The sequence below is a fragment of the Colletotrichum karsti genome (assembly GCF_011947395.1).
Source record: "Colletotrichum karsti strain CkLH20 chromosome Unknown Scaffold8, whole genome shotgun sequence".
Classification (NCBI taxonomy): domain Eukaryota; kingdom Fungi; phylum Ascomycota; class Sordariomycetes; order Glomerellales; family Glomerellaceae; genus Colletotrichum; species Colletotrichum karsti.
The window spans coordinates 662,661-674,872 of NW_024065908.1; the positions used below are offsets into that span (position 1 = coordinate 662,661).

Consider the following 12,212-nt stretch of genomic DNA (forward strand, 5'->3'; position numbering starts at 1 on the left):
CGTCTAGCCATACGGGCCATTTCTTCAACTTTCCTATCCCGGGACTGGCCCTCAAGAGGAACACCGGAAACTTTGTTCTGCAGATCAAACCCGAGACCAGGGCAACCGATCCCGTCTACGACACTTGAAAGCGCGGTTTCTTGTTCCCTCAGGACCACTCCGATTCTCATCATCAGCATCACGTCCTGCGAAGTTTGGGACCGCTCTCGACGACCTCACTTCGATATCGCGAACGATTGGACTCCGGCTCGAAGCCTCGACGGCCCTCACTCGGGTGCATCCCTTACCAGGACTTTAGGACAACGAACTCGCCTGGCCTTATTTGATCAGGACGACATCTCGTGACGAAGTTAGCATTTCGACTCGAGAACCACTCTCATTCCCCACGATTTCTGTTGCAAGAGGTATCCACGTCATGTTATGGTAGAGTGCACGATCCATCATCAACACTCCCACACGACCTCATCTCACCTCACGCAACCTCATCTCGACAGACGGACACGATGACGCTCCCTGAGCCCCCCGTCGCTCTGGACAACATCTGCTCCGTCATCCACAACAATGTTCTCTACACGTACTCTGCAAACGCATTTCAGTCGCTCGCGCTCGAGGAGGGAGCGGAATGGAAGACTCTGACCCAGGGTGAGAAGGTGACAGGAGGTGTCTGCGTGGGTTCAAATCCTACGGATGCCTCCCAGGCTGGACTTTACATTGTAGGAGGCAAGGGAACATCGGCGGACTACCGGGGACTTCAAAAGTACACCTACGCGACGGGCAAGTGGGAATCGATTCAACCGCAAGACGCGGTCACGCAAGAACGTCTCCTTCACGGCGCGACATATCTTCCCGGCACCGACCAGATCGTCATCTACGGTGGCAGCCAAGATGGCTACTCCGGCCCCTCGACACAGACTTTCGTGGTGGGAGCCTCCGCGCCCTACCATACCCGCGCGTACTCCTCCACAGCACCACCCGTTGTGAACCCGATCGTCCTCACCTGGTCCGACACCCAGGCAGTCATGGTTGGAGGTAGCACCGCAAACCAGAAGGTCATGCTTTTCAACCCCGACACCATCTGGACTGACTCCGGCGCGAGTCTCGCCCAGCCTATTCTGAAGGACACCTCGGCAATTAGAGCAATGATGATGCAAGGAGATGACGGAAGCAAAAGCTTGTACACATTCGACCTGTCAACTTCGCCGAACGACGTTCAGCGCATGGTCCTCCTCGATGCTTCTGGTCAGCCGGTTGCGAACTCCGCTGCTGTATCGAAGAAGACGACGCGAGGCGAAGCAGAGATCGTGAAGCGCGCTTCTTTGACTTTGGCCGACTGGCCTAGCTACAACAGCACTCTGGCGCCTACGGGAACTCGTGCGAACTACGCCCTTGCCTCGGACTCGAGTGGACTCGTTGTTTTCGCCGGAGGCAACAAGGACGATGTTCTTTGCATGTTCAACGCCCGCGAGAACAGCTGGCAAGATGCAAACCAGAAGCTCAGTGAGCAGTCAGTGCTCATCACTAGCGAGACCACTAGCAGCACCAGTGCTTCGTCAACAACGACAAGCAGCACTTCTTCGAGGTCGTCATCGAGCTCGCTGTCCTCAGCTTCCTCTGCCATTACCGCCCCCGCTTCTGCATCTGCTTCCGCCTCATCATCCGCATCCTCCGAGACGGCTGCGCCCGCTGTTGGCGCACCCGTCAGTGCCAATGCCATTCTCGGTATTGTGCTTGGCACCATCACTGGAATCATGATTCTCCTTGGACTGATTCTCTTCATTATGCGACGACGCCGTGCCAAGAACCAGCCCAACCCTGAACAAGGTCAGAGAGGCTTCCCTGATGAGAAGGCCGCTATGGGCTATGGCAACGACTTCGGCCCCGCTCCTGGATTCCGCGGGCATCAGCAATCCGACTCGGCTGGATCATTCTCCTCCATGGCGATTCTCATGGGCAAGGCCAACGGCACCAAGTCGAGCGCCAACAACGTTCCTCGCGGACCAAGCAGCGACTACAAGCGTGGCTCTTCGAACAGCTTCTTCAAGAGCACCATCAGCAAGCCGATGCCCCAGGTCAACGAAGTTCCTTCTCTGGCACCTCCTTCCCGCGACGAGAAGGGTGTGTCTTTCGCTGCTGACACCGTCGAGCCCCGGCCGACTACTCGCGGAAACCCCGGCCGCCCTGGTGAAACCCGCAGAAGCTCGGGTTGGAACCGATACTGGTCCGGCGGTAGTGCCCTCAACATCCTCGGATTTGGTAACTCAAAGCGAACCACCGTCGACTCGGAAACCTCCCACTACTCCAACAAGAACCGGATCACTCAAGACTCTGCTACCGTCCCTCCTCTCCATCTCATCACCCAGGATCTGTCCACTGTCCCGCCCATTCGGCACGATGGCCGGCCGGAACTCAACCGCGTGGTCTCGGGCAGCCCAACTGTCTCGGACTACTCAAATCAGATCCCCTTCAGGGACGGAGTGTCTGCCAAGATTGAGTCTCCCCGACGGCCCACGTCGGACGCGTCATCCGGATACTCTAGCGGCATTCCCGAAAGTGTCCGCGATACCTGGGACCCCATCGGCGGCTCGAAAAAACCTTGGGGTGCCGACCGCGCCCCGAGCAGTGTCTATGCTGAGAGCCTCTACCCTACGTCTCTGGCGCCGAGCATCCCGTCAAGGCCACAACAAGGCCACCCCAGCGGTGTGAGCCAGCAGCCCCCGCTCGCCATGGCGTCAACATCGTCAGACATGAGCTGGCTGAACCTCGGCGAGATCAACAAGGCCAAGCTAAACCAGCGCTAATTGCAGCCTGCGATTCTCTTGAAGTCATGGCGGTGACGAGACATTAATCGCCCCTGCGCAACTCCGAGCTCCGCTCTCAGCCATGGCGCTTCACGACATCCAAAAATCATGATCCGTCCTTCCCATTTTATACCCAGGTCTTTCCGGAGCATCGTTTTCGGCGGGGGCCTTTGCATTCCAGCATAGACGGCTTAGAGCACTCAAAAGTCCAACACTCGTTACACATCCCAATATTATCACATCGTCTCTTGTAGACACCAAAACCTACTCGGCGTGCCCTTACTATCCTATCGCCTACCTAACTACTCGCCGCGCACACTATTTCCATTACACATCCATCTCTCACTCACTCTCGCTCTCACTCTCACCTTCGTACGACCGCAGGCATGGCTTGTTCCCTCGGGCGGCGTAATTCTCTTCATCCGCTCGTGAACATAGTTTCCCTTTTTCTCTCTCCATTTCCCCGAATTTTCCTCCATGTTTCATTCTCATTTACTTTTTCAGATTCCCTTCTAAGCATCTCTTCTGTACATTCTTGTTAGAGCGAGACCCGGGACAGGTCGTTCCCTTCGCAGTCAGTCGTTTCCGTGATACCAATATCGCAGAGAACTCTCAAACACACAAGCCAAGCATTTGTTTTTGGTTGAAATGTAATTACCAATTTTTTGTTACATCCAAAGGGGGTTGAGGGGTTTTGCCTTCTATCGCAGGGTGTTGTTGTGTGGTATTGTGGTTCTTCAGCTGCGCTCACATGACCCCATTTGATATGAAGGAAAGGAAGATGAGGAAGGAGGAAGGAGCCCATGGAAGGAAAGGGAACAGTGGAGGGAGGAGAGGGGCGGTTGTTGACTGTTGTTTGAATCCTGATGAAGATGAAAAGGGGGGGTGTGGATTACTGTATTATTTCATCATGCTTGTAGGCTGTTCAATCGATGGCTTGCCAAGTTACAAACACTGCGCTGCTCCCTCGCTGTGACCACCTCGTTGATGCCTCATTAGTGAATGGTACTCAGCCACCCTCTTGACCAGATGCTCTTGTCTTGCTGTTACCGTCACGGCTGCCCTTTGTAATAAAGTAAGTGTTCCTCACGCTCATTGACAGAATCTGACACGAGTCCGACTTACTGTAGCTGGAAACCCCCAAACAGCCTAGTAGACCCCTGGGCGCGAGAGAATGATGATACCTCGCTGTGATCTATAGGGCCACGTGAGGTCAAAGGGTTCCTCTCCCAGTTAATGGCGTATGTCATTGAACTGCTTGTGAGACCTACCGATCCACGAAAGCCTTTAATGTTCTCAAAGAGAGCGGTTCCTTGGTGGATAAGCAAGCGTGTCTTTGTGTAGGTCCCTAGGAACCAGCGCGGCAACAAGCTTGTGTCCTTGGGAAATCGGCGTGCTCTGCTCTGCTCTGCTCTGCTCTGCTCTGCTCTGCTCTGTGCTTCCGGTCTCACTTGTGCATAGAGCGATATAGATAACATGCTCTTGCGTCTTGTTGCTGCCGTAGGGAAGATGTTGGTGACTACCGTCCGCTGCGTATTTGGTGTGTATAGGACCCGCGCGATGAATGATGGCAGTGATGAGGGAAGAGGAGACTGAGAATGGTGATCTTTAGCTTCCTAGGTTATCAACCTGCTATGAGTGCTGTTCTACTGGGGATCTAGAGTCCCTGCTCACACGTGGATGACTTTGTAAATGAGGCTCCCAATACTGGCCTCGCCCTTCTGCTCCTGAGTTGCGAGTCCTTATTTGTCCTTTTAATGGCTTTTAAGGACCTTGTGAATGCTTGAGATGTCTTTAGTGTGCTTCCTTTTGCGTTTCATGCGCGGCGACTATTGGTGCTGATGTTGAGCTGTGTTCAGCTTTTATAGACTGGTACTCTTATAAAGGTATGTCAGCTTTATGTAACGTGAGCCCCTCACAGGCTACTACTGTTCCCCGTACTGCTGTTGTGACATAGCGACTTAAAAGTCTACTATGGTTCTTTCCAGCTGTGAGGCGCTTGTGATGGGCGCGTAAAGGAGTCTCTTATCTGTGATGCGTCTTTTCTGCTGTCTGGCACTGCTGTCCCTGGGCTATTTAGATAGAACATACGCATTACTCTGTGTGTATGCTTGTTGGGGGAGCTCACAAGACAGACGCAGAGGAAGATGTAGACGCTGATGCTAATATAAACACTAAAATAACCCCTTATTGGGCAAGAGGCTAGCAAAACATGACATTCCTATTGTAGAGAAAGAGAAAGAGAAGGAGAGCAGCTAGCATCAAATAGCTTAGACATTGGGCTCTAAAGTTAAGGTACTAGATTGAGAAGGATTAATAACTTATGTCACTTCTACTCTTATCATAGCAGTAACACAGAAAGACGTGCACGCTTATTTTCTCAGTTTACGCATGTTAGTTATACGTGGGATTGTTGATGTGCGGATAGCGTTTAAAGCTGAATTGATATAAATTCCCGCTTGCTTGTCCTTATCTAAGAATAGCAACAGCTGTTGGGTTTGTTTTGATGAGCGTACTTATAAAGTCCGGTTCCTTCTTTTCCCCACCCGTTTCCTCTAGCTGTTAGTCTGCTTAGGTATCTATAGGAAGCTTCTTCTTCTATCTGCTACTGCTGTCTCTAGAATATTAGGGGTTGGAATATGCTATTAATAGTAATGTGAGAGAAACCCACTTAGTTTAGGGTTTGATACTTAATGGATATGGCTTGGTAGCTGATGTTGTTTCTTAGGCCTGCGTCTCTTCACAAATCAATCCAAGTCGGTGACCCCGAAGAAGACTGGTCGTCTTTCTAAGACCCTCATTCACAACAAGCGCGGCAACTTATATATTCAACCAATATCCAAGTGTCTAGTATCCTAAGTGCGTCTTCACAGTCCTACCCATCCCTCACTCGCTAGTCTTCCCTTTGTGTTAAATGCCTTGCCTGGTAAAAGACAAGAATGTGTATGCTTGAGAGAACCAGCAACATGCAACAGATAGAACAGAGTAGACAGGCATGGGACTATTAACTCAAACAGCAGTTTTTGCCTTATATAACTATATGATTTTGCCCTTTCTTCTGCTCAACTGGCATCTGACAAACGTAGATAACATAGTGGCTGCTTTAGTGCTTAGTGTATTTGAGCTTGACCATCCCCAGTGAATGGAAGACAGTTAAGCCCCTACCTAGTCTCTTGTGGGCGAGAATGACGCTCTGGCTTCGGATTAATCGTCGATGAATCAACAAGGAACAATGTGGGAGGGTAAAGCCCAGCGAGACTTAGAATCCGCCCCTCCGTCATAACGTCCTATTCTCAACATTACAGCTTCACACTATATTCCGACGCCGTCATGAGTTGAGGTGTCATGGTTGTGATGTAGCAAATCTCGGAAACGAAGTTTGAGATTGTCCCTACTTCCTTTCTGGCCAACAGTGATGGGGAAATAAACAGCCTTCATTTTCCCCGCTCAGACCACAAAGACTTTTCCGAGAGCACGGTATGAAGCGAGTGCCAGCGTGATTCGTTATCAATCAACCATTCCCAGGCTTACTTAGAATGAATAGAAACCTTTAACCTTTTGATTTGGCATCTTGTGTACGATCCAGGCGTCGTGTCCTTCTGGCTTCCAGCTGAAGTCTCACCAGACGTGGCTGTCTTGTGCTACCTTCGTCTCTGGCTCGTGAACTGTCTAGAATGCGTGGGCGTTTGTCTTCATCTCTGCTGTTTCACAGATAGTTCGGGCTAAAACATCTTATGGATGTTCAGCATGAGAAGTGCCTTCAAGGGCCGAGAGGATGAGGAAGTTGTACTTAGGGTGGTGTGGTTCGGCTGCTTAAACACAGCGAAGATGAGTGAGGAGGCCATTGCCCCCGAATGTCACCACCTTTTTGAGGTACTGGCATGAACTTTGTGGATGAGAAAATGCTAATGATATTGAGTAGAAGTATTTGCGTATTCTCACACCTTATAAGGGCTCAACCGCTAAGCATGGTCATTTGGCGGTGGCGGACTCCTCCTGAGGAGTCCGATCAACGACCGCACCCCGGGTCTCCCACGCTTCTCGGGTGTAGACATAAAAACATTCCTCGCAGTTCCCGCAGTTCCCACAGCCTTTGGGTTCCCATCGGCCCGAAAAAGGACTGAAAACCCATTCGCCGTGATCCCTGTCCCGAGCGTGAGGCCCCGAAGCAAGATCGTAGTAGTCGGGCGGAGCATGGAAGTCAATCTGATGGATCCTTTGCCTGTTCCCCGCGCTGGCCGTCACGATGTCGATGTTATACCGCTGGCCAACCTCGATGAGCCGCTGGAAGAGCAGCGTCTCGCTCGGCCGCCATGTACTGTTGTCTTGGATATGAATTGCTTTCAGTTTCGGATATCTCCTGGATTCAATGAGGCGGATCATGCATCTCTCCGTGGCGATGGCGTTCTCGTGCACGCGCCAGCCCGCCAGTAGCAGTACTTCCATCGACTTGGGAAAGTGCGAGATGACATGCTCCAGATATTTCTCACATTCGTCATCACTATGTGCCCCTGGATTTGTGAAAGCCTCGGCGTGTACGCTCAAACTCGCTTCAGTGAGCTCATTGTGGTCCACATACGCATGACGCAGGTTGGTGAAGTTTTGCAGACCGACACAATCGGGACTGTACAGCATGCAGCCAAAGCCGCCGTGTAGCATATTAGCGTTGTACATCATCAGGCTCTCGAGCGAGCTGCTGTGTCTTTCGCGGACGATCGTTACGACGTCTTGGATGTTGCTCCACGGATCGTATCCATCATTCCCGCGAAGGGCGAGAGACTTCAGGGCGCGAGGGGCAGCCAGTAAAGCTTCAAGGTAGTTTTCCATGTCTACCCCGCCGAAGTGGTGAAGGACGAGATGCTCCACAGAGGAGCAGCCGGGTGTGAGGTCGCAGATTGGATCGTCTGGGTGCGGCATGCCTCTGCGCCGCTCCCTGATCTGCCGGCTATCATACTCATCTTCATATCCATCATACCCAAGGAATAAGCCGTGGTAGTAAATCGACTCAATCCGGGGAAGCTTGAGAAGTTCTGCTAGGGTTTCTGGAAAGTATCGGACCTCGTCAGGAGTTTCGTCGAGCCAGGTTCCAGAGTTCACGCCGACGGCGACTTCGCGCAGAGACCAAAGGCCCGGCGGCCAGCATCCTTCCTTTTTGCCAGCTGCGATGGCTGCAGCAAGTCGGTGAAGGCTGCTGTCTCTGTTACATATGGATTAGGACCCAGCATCCCTTCTTCGTGTCGTCGAACTCACCCATCGCCGTCATTCTTGGTCCAGATGTATTTCAGGCTCTCCAGGTAAGGGCAGAGAGCAATGACGAGAACTTTGAGAACGTCATCTTGGCCGCTCCTCAGGCTTTCTTCGCAGGATGACCGGACTTCGGGGGTCAGATGCAGCTCGTCTTCGAGAAGACGCATGTAATCTTCCACCTCCCCGTCATCAAAAGAAAATTTGCAAGGGAACGCAGCTTGGTCGAACCGCTCAGGCGGCTCGAGCATAAACGGCACCCATTCTTCCCATTTTGTACGCGGTCCCCATATCTCTAGGAAGCGAGTATGCCATGCACTGATGGCATCCTTGCCTCCCCAGACGATACTCCGTAGAAGATTGAGGATACTATCAGGGAGCAGATCCGAGACCGTATGCCGTTTTTCGTGGGCTTCGCGGTGGCACCGGAGGACGGCACTGGAGCATTGGGCGATTTTCTTGCATGTGTAGGCTAGGTTTACGTGGTCGGACGGGTGTGTGAGGTCTATGATGCGCATAACGAGCTCTGGGGGGAGACTGGTGATGACGAGAGGGTTCTTGACAGACTGAGGGCCGGGGGACGACGACATGGTGGCTAATGGGCTGACATGAAAAGTCATACGCGCCGAGGTGGGAAGTTGCGTCAAATGCAAAGCTTCATCGAAGACGCCGTCTGTTTGATGGCTTATATACCTCTGCTAGGCGAGATTACCCACGCATGCATGTAGACTGGGACCGCCGTATGAGTCTACAGCGAAGACTCATATTAAGTACATAGACTTGGCCCCGGACTGTTGCCTGTTGTCGTCTGATTTAGATGCAGGTCTTGATATAGCGCATGTCTTCTGCTTGAACTGTCATCTTGTTCAAAGTACGATAGGCGAGTGCAGAGACATTTCATACATTTGGACATTGCAGATATCAGTCCTGAGGGTGACGATGGCGAGTTTGTTAGATCGATTCGCAAGTAAGGTATGGTAGGTATCTGTACTACCGTGTCACGTGCAACTTACAGAAGTACACACGGGCCAAGCATGGCGGGGGAAGGACTTGGGACGACGGATACGCTAACCTGAAGCGGACACAAGGGACAGCTCGTTCGTCACTGCTTCTGCTTCAGCGGCCACGCGGATACCGCGCTCCCGAAACACATCCACGATCAGGTACAGCATCTACACGACCTCACATAACAACCGCTCCGGTTGCTAGCGTATAATCCACAAACACTGTTCTATCCACGAAAATGATGTAGCCGATTGACGCCGTTTGAAGAAACCCACGAGATTACAGCACTTTCTGCCCAACCGCAACCATGGAGCGGGCTGCGTCCGGGGCCAAGTCGCTGTTCCCCCAAGGGCCCAGCTTTACCCTCGAAGACTTCTCCAACCAGGACTTCGTCGTTCGCGAATTCGTCGACAACCTCGCCGAAAACGCCGTTCCCGCCAACCGCCGCTCGGGCCCCTCACAGCCTGCCTTCGACCCAAAGCCCCTCATCAGGACGTTCGAAAGTACGACGCTTCGATCCGATGGGCCAGCTCGCTGCTAACCGTTTCCGCAGATGCTCGTTCGCAGCTTGGATCGCTGTCTGAGGAACTCCAGGAGAAGGAATCGGAACTTCAATCCAACGTGCGACGAGCCGAAGCCCAACATGACCAAACCCTCGATACCCTCGGCCGCAAGCTCGACCAGTCCATGGCATCCTTCGAGGCGCTCGACCTATCCCTGAATAACCCCGCTACGAATGGGGACCGGAGCGCAAGGCACGAAGCAGGCGGAAATATTGCCGTCCAGATCGGAGAGAAGCTTGAGGAACTGGACAGGAAACGAAGACGTGCACAAGACGCCAATTTCCTCATCCAGTGCTGGTTGGAGGTCAGCGAGACGGGGCAACTGACGTCCTTGGAGGAGATTCAGCGGCAGGGCGGTGCCGAGAACAAGGTTCGATGCGCCGTCATTTCTCGCCAACTCATGCGCATCAGCCAGCGCTTAGATCCGGCGTCATGGGGCAAGGCGAACGGTGCCAACGGATTCAGAGGGAACGGCGTCACCAACGGCGTAACTGGTACAAGTCGCGCGCATAATACCCGAGAATTGCTGGAAAAGTTCTCCGAGTCTCTGGAGCAGGAGCTCTTGAAGCAGTTCAACAACAGCTACAGACGTCAAAACTTCGACGACATGATGGAGTGTTCCAAGGTGCTTTACGACTTCAACGGCGGCGCCAGCGTTATTGCCACTTTTGTCAACCAGCACCAGTTCTTTATCGACAGGGACCAATTACTATCGGACGAAGTCATGATGGACGGAGACACGTGGGAACAGATTGCCGACCCAGATTCCGATCCTCCTGGAGTCGAAGCAAGCTTGCAGTCTCTGGTTGACGAAGTCAAGCTTGTCATGCAGGAGGAATCGTTCATCATCAAGCGAGCTTTCCCTTACTACGAAACCGTCTTGATCAAGTTTATCCAGAGAGTCTTCCAGCAGTCCATCCAACAACGCCTCGAGATGGTGCTGGACAAGGCCAATGAGGTGTCGTCACTTGCCTTCCTGAGATCACTTCACTCATCAAGGACATACATCAGCAGTCTCATCGAGGACCTCAAATCACACGGCCTCACGGAACACCCAGAACCCGCGTCGCCACAAATTTCGCAGACCCTCGATCAGCAGATGGAGGAACTTTTCGTCCCGTACTTGGTGGGCAACTCGTACATTGATCGCGAGAGAAAGAGCCTCGAGGAAATGTACAACTCCCTGCTGTTCAAGTTTACAACATACCACTCCAAGAGGAAGAAGGCACCGACGGGCTTCATGGCGTCTCTGGCACAACAGAGTTCGCAGCTCCTGTCATCCGCCAAGGACGCTTACCTTGAGCGTCTCGACTCATCTGAACTTACGCCCACACAGAAGGCTATGATGCTTCGCGTTGCCGGAGTTCAAGATAACAACGAGAACAAGAACGACGTGGAGGTTTCGGAAGAAGACGGCGCTCTCAGCGTCGCAAACACCAAGAGAATGATGAAGTGGCTCGCGGAGTCGGTCCGTCGAACCCTCGAGCTCGGCTCTCAAGTCGAGACCCCCAAGGACGTCAACGTCCTTCTCAACCTGCTCCTCACAACCATGGGCCGCGTCTACGTCGAGACGGCCTTGGACGCCGCTCTCGACGCGGCGAGTTCGCAGGAGAACATCAAGACCGAGCCGGACCTCACCTACCTCCCCTCCATCCGCCCCGCCGTCACCATCACAAGCATCATGGAGCGCTTCATCACCACCGTCCTCATCAAGCTGGCCGAGTCCAACACCACTGTCCGCCGCAGCATGTCCTCGCAGACGAAGTCGGCCATTGACGGCATCGAGCGTAAGACCAATGCCGTCATGCGCAGCTCCATCGACGTCGTCACAAACTGGGTCACGCGCTCCCTCGCCAACCAGAAGAAATTCGACTTCCGCCCCCGCGACGGCGACCTCGACTCCCTGCAGACACCCACCTGTCTGCAGATCAGCCAATTCCTCTCCCGCGTGTCGCGCCACGCCTCCCAGGCCGTGGACGGGCATAACCTCGAGGTCTGGAGCTCCGAGGTCGCCCTCGCCGTGGTCGCCCTGCTGTTCGACCACTTCAAGAAGTTCCAGGTCAACGCCACCGGCGGCCTCATGGTCGCGCAGGACCTCTCCAAGTACGTCTCCACCATCAAGGAGTGGTCCCTCGCCGCCGACGTCGAGGCCTCCGCCGAGCTCCTCACCGAGATCGGGTCGCTCTTCATCGTCGGCCCGGAGGCTCTCCGGGAGAAGTCGCGCACCCTCGCCGCGGGGCCGTCTGGTCCCCGGACCAAGCTCTCCAAGGTCGACTTCAAGGCCTTCGTGCAGCGCCGTGACGATGCCAGTAGCGTGGGTATCCAGAGCGTTATTGCTGGGCTGTAATGGGTGTTGTTGCATTAGCGGAAGAGAGACATAGTGGGGGAAACACGGGTGTTAGCTTTTGTTGCGATAATGATCGAATATGATACCAACTTTTACGCGTCGAGACTTGTCCACATACAGTGATGAATGATTTGAGTGATTGTCCCAGGCACCTGCCGGGTTCTTCTATGCTACACACGAGAATCTACAGTGTTGTACAATATCCTTTTTTCTACACGAGGTCACCCGATAACCCCCTTTTTTTACACACATCGT

The 12,212-nt window shown here is 53.2% G+C and overlaps 3 protein-coding genes across 3 annotated transcripts; 2 read left to right on the forward strand and 1 right to left on the reverse strand.

Annotated features, from left to right (window-relative positions):
- Positions 1-503: 503 nt before the first annotated feature.
- Positions 504-2,798, forward strand: CkaCkLH20_03337 (pre-mRNA splicing factor clf1; the record flags this gene model as incomplete). The annotated part of the gene is made up of 1 exon (XM_038886056.1): positions 504-2,798. The coding sequence occupies one exon, from the start codon at positions 504-506 to the stop codon at positions 2,796-2,798; it is 2,295 nt and encodes a 764-aa protein (XP_038748565.1).
- A 3,972-nt stretch (positions 2,799-6,770) lies between these two features.
- Positions 6,771-8,632, reverse strand: CkaCkLH20_03338 (uncharacterized protein; the record flags this gene model as incomplete). The annotated part of the gene is made up of 2 exons (XM_038886057.1): positions 6,771-7,995; positions 8,049-8,632. 2 exons carry the CDS (start codon positions 8,630-8,632, stop codon positions 6,771-6,773), a joined length of 1,809 nt encoding a protein of 602 aa, XP_038748566.1.
- Positions 8,633-9,354: 722 nt separating this feature from the next.
- CkaCkLH20_03339 (exocyst complex component protein) lies at positions 9,355-11,957 on the forward strand (the record flags this gene model as incomplete). The annotated part of the gene is made up of 2 exons (XM_038886058.1): positions 9,355-9,550; positions 9,601-11,957. 2 exons carry the CDS (start codon positions 9,355-9,357, stop codon positions 11,955-11,957), a joined length of 2,553 nt encoding a protein of 850 aa, XP_038748567.1.
- Between the last annotated feature and the right edge of the window lie 255 nt (positions 11,958-12,212).